Here is a 21,853-nt window from a genome sequence, read left to right on the forward strand (position 1 = left end):
AAAACGCTAGCAGTTGTACAGTCTGCCTACCAAGATGCTTGCCACTGCGCTTAGTGATAAGCGCTCGAACAACACTTGCATCACCGAATAAGCGTCTCTCTCTCTCTCCCCCCCCCCTTTTTTTTTTCTTTTGCGTTCGGGTCGTGTCGCGCGTTTGAATGTTGTACGCGAAGTTCAGTCCTCCGTCGATTGTAAAGCTCTAGTTATGATGTCAATCGCGTGCTTATAGGGCATTACGTGGACCACCTGTGCGAAAGCTTATTGTACGCGTTTCTCCTGGTTTCTGAATTTGCAAAATTGTTTGTTGAATTCGACCCTTGCGTAGCTTGTGTTCGGAAACCAGGAACACGAGCGTAAGCCATCGTCTGTGTCCTTGTCATGCGCGAAAGTTAGAAGTGCGTCAAGGAAACATTTGCGTTTTAATTTATTTGTTTGCGTGCGTGTGCTTTTATAGGAGGCAAGCAAGCATTGCGGGGAAGTGCATTTATGGCAGCTCAAAATATGAGCACTTGCCTTGTGATTCGGGCGCCTAACCAAAAATTTGGAGACCAACAGGTGTATTGCTCCTTGGACTGGTCCGTGCAGCAGCTCAAGCAGCACCTCTCCAAAGTCTACCCAAATAAGCCTGTAAGTAAATCCATGAAATTAGTATGTGGCTCATTAAACACGGGTGGAAAACATGCACTGTCGACACTCTTAAAATAATGAGTATTAAATGCTTGTTCATGGCTTTCGTGTTGAGCTTGCATGCATTGTCTTTAATTCCAAATATTGTTTGCAGTCCGCCTTCCGTGCTTTAATTGTTTATTTTATCTTATTTTCCAAAACACTTGTGATCCTGTCACCTCTGATGATAGTATATCGCGAGCAGTCTCTGCGTGACCTTCTTAAGCACTGCACTGTGACATTGCATCACTTATTTGTTATTTGTGATGGCAGCCTATCAGAAAGGTCAAGTTGATGTGGAAGAGGACATTTTGTTCAAAATTCAAATGCTAATAGCAAATCGTTCTTGAAAACAGCATTCATGCTCACATACTTGCATGAAATTTCATATTAACGAGTTTCACAAGTTTTCCCTTATGCAGTCTTGAGTTGCTGCATGTGTAGTACTACTAAAAAATGCACAGATTGATCTGGAATGGCCTTGAGTAAAGGCAAAAGCCTTATTATAGGTTTAACCCAGACTGGCAAGGCATATTTGAAGTCAGATCTTACAGGTGCTTATTTCCATAGTAGAAATACCGTTTGGTTCGCATTATTAGTCGCATAATAACCCCAAGTTTGCCATGACTGTGCAAACACCTTTGTATTTATGCGAAGCAACAGCAGGAAGAACAGTCTTTAATTTTTTATGGAACCTGCCAATGTTGTCATTGGGTGGCATTTACATCAGTTTGCACCTATTGGCATTAAGTTTCGTTAACCAGTGATGACACCAAGAAGAGACATTGTCAAAATCCATTTGTAGTGAAAGATAATTTATTTATTCAGTTTACCCTACAGGCTCGGAGGAGCATTGGGTAGGGGGTTACAGAAAAATGACGAATATTTAAGGCAAAAAAGGAACTACAAATAGGAGAAACAAGTAAGTTTGTACATTGGAAGAAAAAGGAACACTGATAAACATTGGAATAAAGCCATACAAATTCAAGGGAGTACAACGCAAAACAAAGTCGAACAACATAGTCAACTGAACATGTTAAGGTCCGAAAGTTCATGAAATTTGGCAGGATCTTTTAATGAAACAATATTATTTGGAAGGCTATTCCATAGTGCAATGGCCCGCGGTAATGCAGAGTTATTGAATGACTGTGTGCGGCCAAAAATGCGCCTGAAACTCAGATGGTTATGAAGTCGAGTAGATGTGCGAGAAGGAATTTCAAGCGACACACGGCTAGACCATGATTTATAGTATCATTTCCCCAGGTGGTCAAAATTTCCGGAGTCCTCCACTACGGCGTGCCTCATAATCAGAAAGTGGTTTTGGCACGTAAAACCCCAAATATTATTATTATTATTATAGTATCATTTATGAATGAGTTATAGAAGGGCAACAGAGCGGCAGAAATCCAAGTCTGGAAAGGGAGCATTGCGTTTAATTTGGGTAATGCTAGATTGACGGCTGTAATTAGAAGTTATAAAGCGGGCAGCACAATTTTGGATGGATTTCCACGGTAGGTTATTTCACAAGTGACATGGTCTTCAATAAGAAGCTTAATAGTGGATGTTACAATGTTCAGGAAAGTTCTTGGAGGGCCCTAAACATTATTTAGCAAAATTGTGGAAGTTATGGACTAAAGGGCATCACTCATGAATATCCTCCAGCATTACATATCAAAAGTTATTGGCAAAAGTTACCCTTCAACCTCATGCATGGTGCTCACACTCCTTCCACACTGTGCATTTTGTAGGCTAAAGAGGGGCAGGCTGTTGCACCCATTCATCCACCCACTATACTTGTCACCCAGCATTCAGCTTACCCAGCATTCAGTGCTTCTATACTTCTCTGTGACATGCTGTTTCTTTTGTTTTTCTTTGGTGTTATGAGAGCCACTACTACTTGTTTGGTGCTAATGACTTGCTAAACTCAAGAGGCTCTAGCTCGACTTAAGGTCAAGGTAAAAATGCTGCCATATGAAGCAGTAATGCAGAACCAGTGCTGAAAATTTTCTCATTGACAGCCCCATGCAAACGAAGTTGATCAAAGTAATTTTTCATTGGAAATTTGTTTTATAGCAACAGTTACTTTCAATAGCCTCTTCGCACCATCCAATTGTTCTGTACCCTTCATCATTGGCCACAGCCATAACACCACAATCGACAGAAATCTTTAAAATATATTTTTCAAAGGGAGTGTTGCTAAACATCTAAATTTGGCAACAAGCACACTACAGTATGTCGTTATTCATTTTGGCTGAGCATTATGCAATGAAACTAATTTGTTGTGACTGTAAAGCACTTCTGTAAAAAAAAGAAAGTTAAGTTGCATGCGGAATCTTATAAAATTCCATGTACTACCCATGATTCCCATGGTGGTTGAGTGACTGCAGTGCCAGAGTTATCTTTACTAAGCTTGGTATGACAGTGTCTAAGGGGGGATCCTGATTTTCACACACACACACATACAAAAATAAAAATAAATTTATGTTGATTGAATTCATCAACTAATAAGGAAACCTCTCATCAAGTTTAGTTGTCATCTGCAATATAGAAAAGAACAAAGTTGACTTCTTTCACATGATGGTGTCAAATGCTTGCCATCAAAAGCATCGGTGAACGCGGTTTGTAGACGCAGCTGCCAAGTACAAGAAAAACTGAACACAGAATGTATGCCCTAATTTAAAAGATAGTTCATCGCGCTATTTGTCCATAAGAGACCTTCTGTCAAGGGTGCAAATATTGCGCATAAAAAATGCTAGAAAAAAGGCATCTTTATGACCATGGCAAGTTTAGACTGATTAGCAAACTGAAACTCAAGATTGAGGGATTACAGTCAACACCTAGCCCTGGTTGACTCAATCTTAAAAAGGCATTCAAAAAGAAGTCGAAGAAGGAAAGCAGGACAGTGCAACTTCTCCTTCGATTTAAGTGCATTTAAAAAAATAAACCAGCACCAGTCCATTTTGCCACCATTATGCTGGTTGATGCGGGCAAGCCACCAGAGCCAAGACCTCATCATCAAGCCTTCAGCAGAGATATTGCAAAAGAGCCTGTGCCTCTATACAATCCTAAGTTCCTTGCAGAATGTTCAACAATACAGATAAATTATTCAATTGTTAATGGGGAAGAGGTGCCTGAAGACAGAGCTTGTGACCTTGAAAACAGGGGAGACTGCAGCAGCCTTCGCTTTGCTCGTTTTCAATGAGGGTGTACCGTGCAGTATCATAAGAGTTCTCGAAAAGCTGGAGCTGGAAAATGGTGTGCAGACAAGGAAGCATGTTGAGCAAGTGAAAGTGACTAAGGCAAGCATCTCGGGAGCTCAGTCGAGCTCTTGACAGCTCTAAGGCACAAATAAGGAGGAGAAAGCTTGAAGTATATGTCACTGAGCGATGTGGGGTTCAAGAGAAAGAGTCCCTTCATTGATTGCCATTGCTCAGGAAATGTAGCATGTTTTGAAAGATTTTTTTTCCCCCACTAAACACAACCTCCAGGAAAACTGTCCTTTCTAACCGCATTGCCAAATTGTGCTTTCAAGGTGGCTTCGAGACTGAAATTTTGCGAGGAACAAGACTATGTACTTCTTCAATTTCTTAATTTCATTGAATGGGTGAGGAGGGGGATTATATTTCTGACATACGCTGATAACATAAAAGTCAAACTTAGTTTTCAAGTGATGCACTGTTTACAAAAAAAATTGCACAAGATGTAAAACAGCAACCCTTATCCTGCACTTTAGGCTACTCAGAAAAGTTTGTCTTTAGCATTTCTGTTTTAAATAGCACCCAGTTCTCTGTAGTTCGATATAAAAAGTGTTTCATGTACGATTTGCAAAATGATTGTGACTTGACGCTAATAGTTGTGTGGCCGACTTTTGCACGGTCCCATCATATTTCTCTACATTGTAATGCAGACACAGACACGAGAAGTGGACAACACGAACGCCGTGTTCGTGTGTGCATGCCTTACCCCTTCTTTACATTATGAATCCTTACCAACTAGCTCAGCTTTCTTTTGTTTTAAGTTTCTACATTGTATTGCTCATGCAAATGGGAAGTTGCAACTAAACCGAAGAGTAGAGTGATTGTAAGTCTAGGCAAATAGGGTGAATGCGAAAAACACATCTGGTGTTTTCAAAAGGACCAAATTGAACAAATTTCTAGCTAAAGGTTGATGCAAAATGATATGAGCAATTGCTGTTCTCATGTCCAGAGGCCAGAAGATCAGAAGCTGATCTATTCAGGACAGCTGCTAGAAGATGAAACAGCTTTGAAAGATGTGTTTCGAATGGTAAGTGAAAGCTAGGTTTTGAACATTGAATGATACAACAGTTGACTACTTCTAGTGGGCTGCACAGCACAGCCATGTTGTTTTGTTCTAATAGTAAGGATCATTGCTCAGCAGCTTAACAGTTAGTGTGCGCATGTGGTGTGGATTTTGCCTTCTACTTGTTTTTTTACTTGCACGTGTGTGTATTTTTTTCCCTATCTTAATCTTTTTTTTTTCGTTTTCATTGTCTAGTTGATCACTTTATAACTCTTAATGTCATAGCAAATGCTGGAGTGTACCAGGTGTTTCAGGAACATATAATTCCAATTGTTAAAATAGGCGGTATGAGACGAAAGGGTAATTTTTGCCAGCTTAACTTCACTCTAGGTGTGAGCATCAGATTTTGTGCAGTAATTGGGAATTAGGTTATTAATTAAATTTTATTAATAAAATTTTGAGTTAATAATTTAGCACACGTTGCACTTGCAGAAGTGAAGCCGCTGAGTGCTTTTAGGCGTGTGCACTTTGTAGGACTCCTGTTACCAGAAGTAGTTTTGAGGTATCAGTATCAAAACTTGTGGCAAAATGCATTTACATTGCACGAATACTTTTCGCACAAGGCCTTGGCCAAGCAGTGGAATATGAAACTGCTTGGAACGTCAGTGTATTCTCCGGCTGATTTTGAGGTCAAAGGTCTTGAAGGGCTAGCCTTGCTTTTCCTTCTGAGCAAGCACACCTCAAGTACAGGCCAGCTTGCACTCCATAGTAGCAATACCTGAGCAAAAATTATTATTTAAAAGTTAAATATTGAAACTTTTATAGTTGTCACCTGTCTGTAAGGGGGAAAATTCCTGCCTATACATAGTGCTCAATGCAATACTGTGTGGCAGTAAATGATAGATTATTAATTTAATTGATGTCTGACCTTGGCAGCTTGCACAGTGTACAATGTGCAGTTGTTCTGTTAGATTCAGAATGATTATTTATTCAATTAGAGCTGTTTATCCATTCCCTTCAATTGCCTACATAAAGTATTCTGTTGTTCTTTAATACAGGATCTTGGGAAGACACACATCCTTCACCTGGTTTGCAGGCCAGCAAGAGACTCTCCTGATGGTTCACATTCTCCCATTCCCCTTGTATGAATTTTTCTCTATTTACTGTTTGTACCATCACAGAAACTATGTTTTAGTAATCTAGTTTTCAAGAAGGTAGTTAAATGCACTCTTTTCTCGTGTATTGTCTGTATAATGCTGATTTATCTCATTGTTTGTGTGCATGCATGTGAACTTTAAAATGTAAAGTTCTTAGAAGTAATGATCATTCTGTAAACATTCAGAATAAAAATGTTTCTTGAGGTATTTATAAGTGCAAGCATTAGGCACACAAGAAAGCTGCTTTTAAAATGGGTAAAAATTGGTCCGAATGGTTGCACGTGAAGGTATTATGCTCGGAAGGCTTCCTTTTACAGGAAGCCTTCCGAGCATATGTGGTTTGCTGATATATGAGCTATGCACAAATGGGCTGTAAAAATTTATATTTATATATCTATTGTAAACATTTATGCAGTCTTCACCTTCATCTGTACAAAGTCATCATCAATCATCAGCTCGTGTTCTTTTTTTTTTTTTTCGTTGGCGTCAATTTTTCTTTTTGGAATAAAGCATTGTCTCGACCGTGTTATTTCAAGTGGTGGAGGCGCTTTAAGATCTCTTCGACCTCAATCCTCTTCAAGATCTCGCCTGGAGCTACGTTCGGGATGCAGCTTACGCCAAGAGGCCGCCATGTCGCAAGACCAGCCCGCAGCGTCCGCCAGCTCGGTTCAAGTGCCAGCCACCCCCACTCCCAGCCCTGCCAACAACCAGTATCGCAATCCTCAAATCTTCTGTAGCTTGCCTGGTGAGGACATTGAAGACTGGCTCGACAACTATGATCATGTCAGCAAGTACAACTGTAACGAGACATAGAGGTTAAGAAACGTACCGTTCCACGTCTGTCAAGTAGCCAAGACATGGTTCCTAAATAACGAGAGAGACTTCTGTGATTGGTCGTCTGTCAAGGAGCAGCTACGGCATATTTTTGGCACACCTACGGTTTGTTCGGAAGTTGCGAAAAAGAGGCTGTCTGAGCGCGTTCAGCATTATGGCGAGTTGTGTACCTCGTACATTGAGGACATCCTCGCGCTTTGCCGCTGTGTCGACAGTGTCATGCCAGAAACTCACCGTATGCAACTCCTTTTTAAGGGTATAGGATTTACTGCCTTCAAAGCACTCGCCGCTCAAAACCCTTTGACGGTGTCGGACGTCGTCTCCGTCTGTCAGCGCCTCAATGCCCTGCAATCACTCCGCTTGCAACCGGACTTTTCCGGCAACCCCCTGGCAAACAGTATTAAGCTCTGATCTGTCATTCGAGCCATAATTTATGAGCAATTGCAAGCGCATGGCCCACCCCCTTGCAGCAGCGCTCACGTCCAACCTGCTTCTACTGACCTGCGTGTATTAAGGAGGAATTAGCCTCCCTGCAGAACGCCCACCATGCCAACGCTTCTCCTTGCTCACAACCGACTTCTTACGCCCAGGTTGCTGCAATGCCAGCCACACCGTCTCCAATCACACCGTCTGCGCCTGTTCACGATCACCTGGCCCCTTTAGTCGCCCGAGCTCCGAACCCACCTTACTACTCTGCTTGGCATTCGTTGAGGCCTATCTGCTATTACTGCTGCCTTTGAGCACGCATCTCCTGGTTTTGCCGACGCCACCAGCAAGACTAACATCATGGTTACGCTGCCTTTGAACGCGATGAGCCACCTCCTCTCGTCTACCGCACTTATGACATTAATCCTCCCGCTCACCAATCTCCATCTCCGGCCAACACCGCCCACAACACACGTGCCTCGAGACACCACTCTCCATCGCCGCTCCGATGTTCTGTTTCGCCACTTCAGTCGGTCTCTCAACTCTATGTCCAGCGACTGGAAAACTAACCAGTGCAGTTTTTGCAGGGAGAACTGCATCGCCACGAAGTGCTCCAAGTCCTCCTGAATGTCCATCGAACATGTTATTGGTGTCTGTGGGGGGTGTGCGTTTGCTAGCTCTGATTGACATGAGAGCTATTATATCTGTTATGCGTGTGGACCTGTGCTCTCACCTGCGGAAAGTGAAGACGCCTTATGTTGGATCATCCTTGATTGGGGCTGATGGAGCAATCATTCGGCCTTCAGCCCAATGTACAGGACTTCCTTTTGTCACTGTCCGCTTTAATCTCTTGCCGTCAATGTGTAGTCCATATGACCGAGACAGTTCATTGTAGCGGGAGTGCTGATGAGGCGCGACTGCATTTCTCGCTGCTGCCGATTCTGTACTGCCTCCCGGCTATGAGCAAATCATAACACTCTCTTCTACGGACATCACCAATGGCGACGTGTTCATCACTCCTTACGGCCACTGACTTGCCCATGGGATTGTCTTCGCTTCCTGCCTGGTGCGGTTCAAAGAAAGCTCTGCATTAATCATTGCTTTAACCCTTTCGCTGTCGGACCTTTCTGACCGTGACGCACCCCCAGTGTCGGCTTGGTTTCAGGGAACGAGCATAACAGGGAATGAACATAGCAATTTATTTTTGATTATGATTGGTATACAAATAACATAGTCAATGCAATATGCACATTTCAGTGTTCTGCAGCTGTTGTTAGTAAAAAATCCGTTCAACATCCGAATCTGACGATGCGGAACCCTCTTCCTCGCATGCGACTCTGTCCGAGTCCGAATCCGAGCTCGGCTCGTATTCTGAATCGGAATTGAGCCACCGCTCCAATGAGCAGTTGAAGGTCCTGCGCGCTCAGCCATCCGAAAGTAACCGTGCGCAGGGCGGAGGATGTGCTTTCAGTCGCCTGCACAAGAGAAATGGGACGTTGCGTGATCAAGAAGACAGAGGGAGATGGAAAAAGGCTAAAGAAAGTTTGAAGGGCTTTACGTTTACTGCTGCAAGTCGGAAGCGAGGGTGCGGCGAGAGAGCGAAAGCAGCAATCGAGTCACTCTTTATGGAGAGGCAACGGCACGTGCGCCTGAACTTAACGCTCCGTAGCAGACACACCAACAGAATAAAAATAAAAACCTTCAAACCAGCGGAGAAGGCAGAACAACCCTTGAACCCATAACCACACGCGCACGACGCATGATCCAGCGAACGCGGAGCCACCGCGCCACTCGGCAAAGAGAAAGTGGGGAGTAGCAGTCGCACCGTACTCTTCAATACATGGACTTAGACATGTCGGGGCGAATATACGAACTTGTAGAAAGAGTCAACAGATAGCGTGGCCAATCCAGGAGCGCCAGCTTTGCGCTCAGGCGCGAAATTTTGAACGCACGATAGAGAACGTACCGGTACATCAGTGACACTGTGGGGGGGAAGCGCGATGACATACCGGTACGTCCGTGACAGCGAAAGGGTTAAACATGACCACTGAGACAACCCTCCTACCTCAAGGCTCTGCAGTGACCTGTTATGTGGACACCCAACGAGTCTCTCTGCTTCCTCTGGCCACCTCACAAGCTCTTCCTCAACAGGGCAACTCTACTTTATCTGCCCTTGCTTCCATGATAAGTCCTGACCTTACTGCTGCTCAGAGTGAAGCGTTGCTATAGTTGCTCATGAAGCATCAGGCCTCCTTTGACATGAATACTTTGCCACTCAGACAGACCTCCGTTGCCTCCCATTGTATCGACACCGATGGCCAGACTATTGTACGCCGTCGTCCCTACGGAGTCTGTTTGGCCGAACGCAAAATCGAGGAGAATGTCGCCCATATGCTGAAAAGAAACATCATATGTCCCTCCGCCAGTTCTTCATCATCATCCGTCATATTACTGCAGAAGGATGGATCGATGCGATTTTGTGTTGACTATCGCACGCTAAACAATATCACCCGTAAGGATGTATATCCGATGCCCCGTATTGATGACGCCCTTGATTCTTTGCAAGGCATGCAATACTTTTCCGGATATTGGCAAATTCCAATGCACGAAGCAGACAAAGAAATGACCGCCTTTTCTGCTCCGGACGGTCTTGATGAGTTTTAACGTACTAATGCCTTTCGGCCTATGCAATGCTCCCGCCTCTTTTTAAAGAATGATCGACATTGTTCTTCGCGGCCTCAAGTGGAAAACTTGTCTATGCTACCTCGACGACATCGTCGGGTTTTCCTCGACTTTCACTGACCATCTGCAACGTTTAGATGAAGTGCTCACGTGCCTTTCTAATGTCGGACTTAACTAAACACGAGGGAGTGCCGTTTCGCTAGCACAACGATTAAAGTCCTGGGTCATCTCGTTAGCAAAGACTGCATCCAGCCCGATCCGGACAAAATTTCTGCAGTGCTCAACTTTCCGCGCCCACTTCATGCTAAAGAACTGCGCAGCTTCATTGGACTCGCCTCGTATACTTTCGACGTTTTATCCGGAACTTCGCCAGCATAGCCTCGCCCCTCCACAAACTCCTTGCTAGTTCCAGTTCCTTCGATTGGAACGATCATTGTGAAGCCGCGTTCCAAGAACTCAAGCACGCACTAACATCCCCACCTGTTCTTTGTCATTTTGATGACAAGGCGCCCACATTACTGCATACTGACGCTAGCGGTCAAAAAATTGGCGCCGTACTGCTGCAGCGCAACCACGCATTTTGCGAAAAGGTTGTTGCATATGCAAGCTGCATTCTCACTTCTGCGGAAAAGAAGTACTCGATAACCGAACAAGAGTGTTTGGCTGTTGTCTGGTCCTTTCAGAAATTTTGTCCTTATCTCCACGGTCGACATTTTACGGTTGTGACCGACCACCATGCCCTATGTTGGTTGTCGACAATCAAAAACTTGTCTGGACTCTGATTACAAGCATATGATTTCGACGTCACGTACAAGTTCGGAAAGAAGCACCAAGATGCCGATGCTCTTTCACGATGCCCATTACTACCATCATCGCAATACATCACATCACCTTTCCTTTGTGGAATAAAGCGCCGCCTCGACCGTGGTATTTCAATATATGTATATATATTATTACAATATCATCGAGCAATGCTTAAGAGACAAGCCGCCGCGACAATGACGAAGTTGGTCGGTGCCCTTGGCGGGAGTGAGTGTCGGCCTGGCTGTCTGGCTCCAGTGTAAACAACCTGTAAATAGCCTCTTTCATCTGTGTCTTTCCACACATAACATTCTGGTTCTGGTTAGTGATCCCCGTCTTGGCCACGGAACTCCGAAGTGGTCGGCACATCGAGCGTGTCACTATGCCTCCCAGTGACGAGCCCGCTTCTGCAACGGCTTCGGCTTGTTCGACTGCTCCAATCGTCACGGTTGCCCACATCGCGACCCTGGTGTGTTCTCTGGCCTGGAGGGACAGGACGTTCATGAATGCATCAAGCTCTATGAACACCTCAGTGCTAATAACAGGTGGGACCCAACAATTATGCTCGCCAATGTCATCTTTTATCTCAGCGGCACCCCACGCGTGTGGCACCTAACGCATGACGATGAGATAACCAGTTGGGACAGTTTCAAATAAAAGGTATGGGAACTGTTCGGCGACTCCATTGGACACAAGGTTGCTGTGAGAAAGGCTCTTGCGTCTCGTGTTCAGTCATCTACAGAGCCGTATGTTTCATACATCCTCGAGGTCTTGGCTCTAGGCCACAAAGCTGACAATAATATGACCCAAGCAGATAAAGTGGTACATGTGCTAAAAGGCATCACCGACGACGCTTTCTATTTGCTTGTTTTCGGCAACATCACAACTATCAACACCATCAAAAAAGAATGCCGTCGCCTTGAACAAGCTAAAAGCCGCCGTATTTCACACCACATCACGCGGCTACCCAACATTGCTGCTACGTCGATATGTGAGGGTAGACCGCCACCTGTGACGCCACCGTATTGTTCGCCGCAAACTCAAGGCCACCTGTTTGCCAGCTTTCTCCACGATGCCTCCCAATCTGCCAGCGACTACCATTGCTATGATTCAGGCTGTCGTCAGACAGGAATTTGAGAACATGGGTCTGAACTCCGTGTGTTCCACGTCTCAACCCAGCATTCCCCAATTCTCTAGCGGACCTCCTCGTTCCCAGCAGTCCTTTTCTGCCACATCTCGCTGCCGCCCGTCCAAATGGTGTACCCCTGATAACAGGCCGATCTGCTTCCACTGCTGTCGAATCAGCCACGTCGCTCGTCACTGCCGCAACAGATGGCCACCACCTCTTCGGACATACGCCGCCGCTTATTCTCGCACCTTTGGACCTTCTGTTCCCTATGCCACCCGCCATGAACCCACTGCCGCTGATGCTCCTGCTCCGAACCTTCACTACAGCCACTCGCCCTCACCTCGACGCCATCAGTCTCGTTCGCCCCAACCCGTCGCTTGGCGCACCAGGGTTGCTTGGTGCCCTTGGCGCGAGGGAGTGTCGGCCTGGCTGTCTGGCTCCATTGTAAATAGCCTGTAAATAGCCTCTTTCGTGATAGATAGATAGATGGATGGATCCATCCATCCATCCATCCATCCATCCATCCATCCATCCATCCATCCATCCATCCATCCATCCATGGGTGGGTGAGTGAGTGAGTGAGTGAGTGAGTGAGTGAGTGAGTGAGTGAGTGAGTGAGTGAGTGGGGAGGTAGGTAGGTAGGGTGTGGGAGGGGGGGCGTCATAATTGTTTAGTTTTCCAGAATTTTTAAAAAACGCCTGTGGCGCATGGCACAATTCATGTCCTTAAGTTGGATCAAGTGAAGAGGCAGACATTACTAGCACAAAAAATCAAAACAAATATTCAACTAATTAACAAAATCCACTAAATAAGTTTTAATTATGTTATCGGACATATTTTAATTTATGAATTGCAGCTGGTGAGTTTGCAAGATGTATCCACTTGACAAAAATCTCCAGGATGACACCAGTTTCAAGATATTATTTCTGAAAGTGTGGGACATGAGCTTTTTAGTTGCTTTCGTGCTTCACTGCATAAAAGAGCGTTTCGTTCAAAAAGTAAGTGGAACAACAGTGCATTTTTACGGCGAGATTGATGGTGCATACCTCCAAACGCGTCATTCTGGAAATTCGTGCAAGTGGATACGCCTTGCTTACTCACTGGTTATGATTTGTAAATTGCAACATATGCTGTAAAGTAATTAAAAAGTTCCTCAATTTGTTGTAATCTGTCCCCAGTGTTACTGAACAGGACAATGTCACCTGCAAACCGAATGTTGCTGAGATATTCACCATTGATCCTCACTCCTAAGCCTTCCCAGTTTAATAGCTTGTATACAACTTCCATGCATGCAGTGAATAGCATTGGAGAGATTGTGTCTCTTTGCCTGACCCCTTTCTTGATAGGTAACTTTCTACTTGTGCAGAACCAAGGTAGCTGTGGCATCTTTGTAGATAGTAATTCAAAATATATTCATGTATGCCTCCTGTACTTCTTGTTTACGTAATGCCTCTATTACTGCTGGTATCTCTACTGAATCAAATGCCTTTTCGTAATTTATGAAAGCCATATAGGGAGGTTGATTTTACTCGGCAGATTTCTCAATTACCCGATTTATGACATGGACGTGATCCATTGTAGAGTATCCCTTCCTGAAGCCAGCCTGTTCTGTTGGTTGACTGAAGTCAAATGTTGCCCTTATTCTATTGGAAATTATCTTGAGGAATATTTTATACAATACTGAAAGCAAGCTAATGGCCTATAATTTTTCAATCCTTTAACATCTCCCTTCTTGTGGATTAGTATAATGTCGGCATTCTTTCAGTTCTCTAATATACTTAAAATTGTGAGGTATTGCATGTAAAGGGCTGCAAGCTTTTCCAACATATCTCCTCCATCTTTGATTAAATCGACTGTTATTCTATCTTCTCCTGCCATTTTTCCCCAGGTCATGTCTTGTAAGGCCCTTCTAACTTCATCGTTAGTTATAGAAGGGGCACCCACCATGGTTGCTTAGTGGCTATGGTGTTGTGCTGCTAAGCAGGAGGTCACAGGACCAAATCCCGGCCACAACAGCTGCATTTTGACGGGGGGGCAAAAAGCGAAAACACCAGTGGGCTTAGATTTAGGTGCACTTTAAAGAAAGCCAGGTGCTCCTACTTAATCCGGAGTCCCTTACTATGGCACGCCTCATAATCAGATCGTGATTTTGGAACATAAAACCCCATCATTTAATTTTTAGTTGTAGAAGGAGTTTCTGTCTCTGTATCCTGTTCGTTACTACTTCGAAAGAAGGTAGCGTGGCTGCTCTGGGTACTGTACAGGTCAGTGTAGAATTCTTCTGCTGCTTTTACTATATCTAAATTGCTGATATTACAGTACCCTGATTATCTTTCAGTGCTTACATCTTGGCTTGTCCTATGCCAAGTTTTCTTCTCACTAATTTAAGCTGCATCCATTTTTTACTGCTTCCTCAGTCTTTCTTGCGTTATAATTTTGAATATCCCTTAATTTCTCCTTGATTAGTTTTGACAGTTCTGCGAATTCTATCTTATCTCTTGAGTTGGACACTTCCATTCTTTGTCGTTTCTTAATTAGGTCCTTTGTTACTTGGGAGAGCTTACCTACTGCTTGCCCCCTTGGTGCCTTACCTCCCACTTCAATTGCTGCTTCTGAAACCAGCCTAGTGACGGTTTCATTATCTCTGTTCCAAAGCTGCATATTTGTTTGCAAGCACCAGCCTGAATCGGTCTGCTTTTACCCTTACCGCATCTAGGTTGGCCTGTTTCTTCTTGACTAATTTTACTGTTTCTCTTTTCGTATTCAGGGAAATCCTAGACCTCACTAACCTATGATCACTGCACTTTACCCTACCTAACACTTCTACATCCTGCACTATGCTGGGATCGGCTGAGAGTATGAAATCCATCTCGTATCTTGTTTCTCCATTAGGGCTTTTCCAGGTCCACTTCCTGTTGCTACACTTCCTGAAGAAGGTACTCATTATTTGGAGCTTATTTCTTTCTTCAATTTCTACCAACATCTCTCCTCTAGTGTTCCCAGAATCACGGCTGTAGTTGCCAATTGCGTGTTCACCAGCCTGCTTTTTCTCCACTTTTGCATTGAAATCAGCCATGACTACAGATACTGAGTTTACATTTTTCTTTATTCCTAATTCGACTTCATAAAACTTCTATTTCTTCGTCACCGTGGTGGGACATTAGAGTGTAGGCTTGTGCTACCTTTATAGCTTCTGTTCAGCTTTATTTTTACTACTGCTACCCTCATTAATGCTCTAGAATTAATCAGTGTTACCTGCGATGTCCTTATGGATTAGAAATCCTACTTCATATTGTCTCTTATCCGTATGTCCTTTGTAGCAGAGGACATGGCCGTTAGTTGGCACTGTATAAGCCTCGCCAGTTCTAACCTCACTATAGGGCCAATATTATTCCCTGCAATGCCTGAGAATTCCTCAGAGTCCTGCTAAGCTAGCTTCACTGGAGAGGGTTCGTGTGTTGAATGTTGTCAGGTTCATTTTCCAGTGGCGGCCTGTCCGGACCTTAACAGAGAAAGTGAAAGAGTAGGGTTGAAGCTTAATATGCTGAAGACAAAGATAATGTCTAATAGCCCGGCAAGGGAACAAGAGTTCAGGATTGCCAGTTAGCCTCTACAGTCTGTGAAGGAGTACGTAGATCAATTACTCACAGGGGACCCTGATCATGAGAAGGAAATTTACAGAATAAAAATGGATTGGGGTGCATATGGCAGGCATTGCCAGATCCTGACTGGGAGCTTACTACTATCATTGAAAAGAAAGATGTACAATCAATGCATTCTACCGGTGCTAAGATATGGGGTGCAGACTTGGAGGTTGACAAAGAAGCTCAAAAACAAGTTAAGGGCCGTGCAAAGAGCGATGGAATGAAAAATGTTAGGGGTAATGTTAAGAGACGGAGAAAGCGGTGTGGATCAGAGAGCAAACGGGAATAACCACTCTCCTAATTGACATCAAGAGAAAAGAATGGAGCTGGGCAGGCCATGTAATATGTAGGATGGATAATGGATGGACTGTTACAGAATGGGTGCCAACAGAAGGGCAGCATAGTCGAGGATGGCAGAAAACTAGGTGGGGTGATGAAATTAGGAAATTTGCAGGTGCAAGTTGGAATCGGTTGGCACAGAACAGGGGTAATTGGAGATCACAGGGAGAGGCCTTCGTCCTGCAGTGGACAAAAATGGGCTGATGATAATGATGAATTAAGTTAATTTCTGACTTTTTTTTGCTTAGTTGAATATGTTTTGATTTCTCGAGAAAGTAATGTCCCCCTCTCTGAATAATCCAGCTCAAGGACTAGAACTATGTTATCTGCAACAAGCGATTTTTTAGAAATGCCACAAAACCTAATGATCACCCCGTATATATTTACACATGCTTAATTGTGTTGCTCAATTTATACATACTAAGTGCCATTAATAGTGTATTACCGCAAGACTGTTTGAAATGGTTTCAGTATTGACAGAGATGAGAGCAAATAAAATTGTTGCAAAGCCATGGTGCAAGGAAGCAAGCTATCCTCCTCCCTACCCTACTCTCTAGATGGCTATGAGCCAGCATGATTTGGACATCGCTGGTGGTTAAACATCAAATGTGTCTTCGACTTTGTCTGTGGCCTCAGCTTCACGAGCTGTCAGCGGTGACTTTACACATTGCATAGGACGAAAGTAAACAAAATTGTATGCATTGCTGTTGATTTAACCTTTTTGCTAAAGTTTCTCTTCATATACATTCCAACATGTGCATTGGGTCTGCATATCTTTTTCTCTCACTCTACCTTTCTTTCAATAAGAGGCACTTCCGATGGCAATGCTGTACATTTTGTGTCGTGGTTTAAATTGCTGTTGACTATTTGTACACTGTAGGCACAATGTGTGACATGGAAGCACGAGTTGTGAGGTCATCTGTGCTTGTGGGGATACAGGCTCTTCCGGGAAAGAGGGCAGGCAGGCTTTTGTTTGAATTCCCAGTTGTTTTCACAGCATATATTGATATTATAATTTGTGGACATAATCCTTACTAAATTATGAACACAGCACCATGTTTTCCTTGCAATGCCCAAACTTCATGAGATGCATTTTAACACACTTTTTTTTTTCCTTTTATTCTCCAGATGGCTATGAGCCAGCCTGATTTGGGCATGGCTGGTGGGTCAACATCAAATGTGCCTTCGACTTCGTCTGTGGCCTCAGCTTCATCAGCTGTTGGCAGTGATGGGCTTCGGCATAGAAGCGCCAGGTAAATTTACAAGTTACTTTGTTCGTTGATAGCCTTTGTACATGAGCAGTGCAGCAAGATGTGTTCCTCCTCCTGGTATGCCACATTGTTCATTGTATTAATTTTTATTTCTTCTTTGTATACTTGGGCGTCTGCAAAAGAAAACCAGCCTTAACCATATAAATAATAAGATATATTGTAGTTCTAAGCTCAGTGACATCTATTCAGCTTTGAGAAGCAGATAAAATTTTCAGCTTTGCTGTCAATGCTTGGAGTGCTTTTCTGAATAATCATGCACATATTCCTGACAGAGGCCTGATAAACCCGAACTGTGAGGATGCATTTTCTTTTCAACATAGGCAAACAATTTTGCAAATCACTGCCAAGTCACCACAGATGCTCACCAATGGACTGGATAGGTGCACTGCGTCTCGGGGATTTAGTCATGCTTGGACAAATGGCATGTTGAGTGCTAGTTTGCAGACCACAGGGCAAATAAGATGACATAGACATTGCCATTATCTCTGTTTTATTTTGCTAACAGCCTTACAAACACTGTCATATGCATATGCACAAAAGCAACAGCGAATCTTTGGAAAAGAAAGGGCATGCAAATGCAACACCAAAATCAGGACAGTTTCAAGAAAATTGAACCCTTTCTTGAAAAGATTAGCAGATAGTTAACTGATACCTAGGTGATGTTTCCTTTCAATACAGAAACCGCTATTGCATTTTTACTTCATGCTACAGCTTTTGGAACTTGGCACCTTGGTATGCACCCACAAGTGAAGCATTCCATAGGCAACCATGCAAATTTCATTTTTGATTGGTAGTTTTGAACTTATGTTGCAGCATTCTGTATTTGCAATATGTGTCTTTCCATAAGGTAGTGAAATCCTACAACATCAACTGTGCATTTTGCTTAGAAATTTTAGCACTTCACATTTTAGCTGCTGTTATGATTTCATCATGCCGTTGGCAGGGTAGGCGTAATTTGTATGCTGCTGCTTGCCACCTGCCTTTCCCATCTTTTGTGCTGTTCCCTTCAAAGATGTTGCCTTACCAACTAGCTCGGATCCAGACCTCACTGTATATACCATATTTATTGACTACTTTCTGCTTTATGGCTACATAGTTGGCAAGTTTATGTACAGTTGGAAACAAACGTTTGGAGATGGTAGGTGCTATTAAACAAAATTTTCACAGCCTAGGCATGCGCACTGAAGTGGTAGAGCCCAAGTTAACATGTTTGACCAATGCAATGCACTGTCACAATTCCACATTGGACAGCTGTACCAGAAATCTTTTATTTTTGCTGATGCTATGTACCTTAAACTTTTGCTTCCGAGGGTAGATATGATGTCACTTCTGGTTTACATGATTGCTTGGTTTCACTGCTTCGGTATCTAACCTTCTAGAGCAGGGGCTTGTCTGTTTGATCTATATGTTTCCAAAATAAGCCATCCTTTTTAAGAACAGACCCTGCATCTTTACTGGTATTACACTATTTTATTGCTTATTACTTTGGAACACAGATGGCCTAGAAAGTATGGGCAGACAAGAAAAAGGATCCTGTTTGTGGTGGCAAAGTGACCATGTGCCAAATTGACAAGAAAGAACTTGATACTAAGGCCTCCAAAAATTGTGTTTACCCAACAGAAGTGTCATACATTACAAGTGCCTAGTAGCTAAAATGGCAGCAAGCCATTGCTTAAACAAATGTGAATTACGAAATGGGCACAGGGCTTTATAGAGAATAAACCATAGTGGTATTTAGAGTTAAAGTGGTGACATGATTTTGGTATTGTCATGCAGTGCAAACGTTACACTCAGTGAGCTGTATTGCTGGTACAACAGAGTAAATTTTAAGTATGTTCATGTCACTTGTAGCTACAATCGAATCCACTTATAGCGATACCAGTTTTAACAATATATTGGTTATAACAATGAAAAGCTGCCGCACCGTCAACTTTTGTATGTTTTATATGGAGAAATAACCCACTTACTACAATGTCACTATGCCACATTGTCAGTTATAATGATAAAATCTGGCTGCTGGGTGTCCATGCCAAAAGGTAATGAAATGCAAGCTGCTGCACGATCGCCAGCCACCCCAACTGCCGCCGCGCGCATCTCTGCAGTCGCCCTTCCACCCCTCCAACATGTATGGGCTGCGCCCTAACTCTGTGCCACGCCACCCCCAGAAACACGAATGGACCCTGCCAACTTCACTGACAACGCTGCCGGCTCTGCCAGAGAGTGCTGCTCCCAGATTGCTTGCTGAGACCTCATTCTGCGCAATTCTGCTAAGGAATGAAGTCGCTCTCGTGCTTGTCTTTGTTCATTGCATTGAAGTCGTTCTTGGCCACATGGTTTCTCAGCCTCGTTTTACTCGCTGCCAAACTGGAAGATGCACGACATTGCCGGTGAAAAGAAAGCACACTGCTATAGATTTGAAAACAAAGTGCTTCTAACCAATCAGGCGATCGTCGCAAACATGCTTGTATGGATAGCAACAGTGACGGCCACGACGGCAGCGCTGACGCGGTAGGGCAGGCTGCCCCATTGTCCCCGCCGGAGGTCCTGTAGATAATTGAGTCCCTCATGGGCTTGTTTTCGCAAGGGACCTTCCGCTTCACTACATGGAGCACCTGGATACCTTAGAGAAGAATGTCGGCAAGCTTCACGTAAACCAAGCAAGGCTGACGGGCATGCAGTTTTCTTCGGCAAGCCAGTGGAAAGTATGTGGCGAGATGCTTGTGGCGATCTCGTCCCAGCGTTTCTTCTGGATTTCTCAAACTGAGATGCTGCCGCAGCAGCCTTCCCGCATTTTTTAAAAGCCGCCTTTTGGGGCCAGCAAAGCAATGCCTTGGTGGAGCTCGTATGTCACTTGCCACCCATAACCCCCTCTTTGCAGTTGTTATAGCAGTTAAACAGTTGAACGAGTCAGCACAATGAGAAGCCTGATGGAGAAAGGTGGTGGGGAGGAGAACTGGTCTCCCTCCCCACCATTATAGTATTTTTCGAAACAGCTACACCATCCCCAATCTGATTTTTCACTTTTTCTTTTTTTTTTTTTTTCATGCGACCCATTTATAACAATGGAATTTTCGTGGCACTTGAATATTATTCTAAGTGGGTTTGACTGTATCTTTAGATCCAAAATGTTTTAAATGCACATTTACCCAATCTGATACATATGGTGCTTCATTCTCGGCTGGCTTTTTTCACAGCTCTGGTGCAGTGCCCAATGGTCAGATGCCTTTTGCTGTGGGAATGCCAGCAGGAGCGTCAAGCCCCGAGCAGCTGATTCAGCAGGTGGCTCTTGCTCAGCAACTGTATGCACACTACTTCACCCAGTACATGCATCTGTAAGTGTCACATCTATGGCATTTCTAGTACTGGCATGCTGGCGTGCAGTGTGTGCTGTGATTTTAAACTGTTGTTTTTTGGACCATTTGAAAGTCTCTCGCATATGTACAATAAACTACTACGTTAACCTCTTTTTCACACACTGGCCCTTTCTCAGCTAAAAGTAAATGCTGTACATTGTGCAATGAAAAAAGTATATATATATTCGGACGAATATTTCAAATGTTCAAGTACCTAGTTTTCAAATTGAATATGAGTATGGGTTTGCAGACAGCGAGGGTGCATTCTTTTGCAGGTGCCACGCCAAATCTGAGCTTATTGCTTGGCAGTGAATGCAACGACTGGCAGATGTCTCTGAAATGTCTCTGGTCAAATGCCTCTGAGTTTATGGGCATTTGATGTAAAATAAGGCACAGGTTGGCGAGAACAGACAGCTAGTGGGAATTACCCAATTTTCCATGTTAGCGTAAGCCAAATACACAACTTAACTTTTTACTAGTGACAATGTAACTGCAATGTTCCAACATGTTAATATAATGAAACTTACAATTGAATGCATGTGTGTTGTTATTCGATATTCAAAGCCAAGTATTCATATTAAAAAATTTTGATATTTGTACACCCCTACTTAATTCCTGTCCTGATCACCTTTACTTCATGACTGCCACAAAACCTAGTGTTCTTGCACACTTAAATTATGCATGCCTGACAATGTCGCTTTGATTAGAATTCTAATGATGAATGCTACTCTGGCTGGCAGAATCATCACATTATAATATATATATATATATATATATATATATATATATATATATATATATATATATATATATATATATAATAGTTATTCTAGGTCATAATTTAGATCACAAGGATATCTGATATGACCCTGTTAGATTAATATTGTTACGGATGAGGTGGATTTATTTACAAAATGATCGAGGGGGCATAGAGACGAGATCGCAGGTAGTCGGGCCTTTTTTACACCGTGCGCAGTTCTTCCATCTCCTCTTCTTTGACTCTGCCGCGCAGCGTAACATCTTCCTCCAGCGCAGATGAAGCTTGTCGAGCGAACTAGTGATCCACATAATTGGTAGTTCTTGATTTGGGAACCCTATGATGGTAGGGCTTTAGGCGGGCCGCATGAACCATTTGTGTCTTCCGCGACCGGCGTTTATTGGTGGTCAGTTTGGCGATGACGTAGTTGACGTCACTTAATCGGCTCAGTATCACAAATGGACCGCTATACATTGAGACAAACTTGCGATACAAGCCTTTCTTTCGTTGAGGTGTCCACAGTAACTCATGATC

At 43.6% G+C, this 21,853-nt stretch overlaps 1 protein-coding gene across 1 annotated transcript in view; it reads left to right on the plus strand.

Annotated features, from left to right (window-relative positions):
• The window catches only part of Herp (Homocysteine-induced endoplasmic reticulum protein), a 59,205-nt gene that overhangs the window by 516 nt on the left and 36,836 nt on the right, over positions 1-21,853 (plus strand). The window contains exons 2-6 of the mRNA XM_065444131.1: positions 455-627; positions 4,873-4,950; positions 5,985-6,068; positions 17,067-17,191; positions 20,404-20,541. Of these exons, the coding sequence (XP_065300203.1) occupies positions 487-627; positions 4,873-4,950; positions 5,985-6,068; positions 17,067-17,191; positions 20,404-20,541 (566 nt within the window). The 5' untranslated portion in view covers positions 455-486. The remainder of the gene's footprint in view (positions 1-454; positions 628-4,872; positions 4,951-5,984; positions 6,069-17,066; positions 17,192-20,403; positions 20,542-21,853) is intronic.

This window comes from Dermacentor albipictus, chromosome 1 (genome assembly GCF_038994185.2).
Source record: "Dermacentor albipictus isolate Rhodes 1998 colony chromosome 1, USDA_Dalb.pri_finalv2, whole genome shotgun sequence".
Taxonomy (NCBI): Eukaryota; Metazoa; Arthropoda; class Arachnida; order Ixodida; family Ixodidae; genus Dermacentor; species Dermacentor albipictus.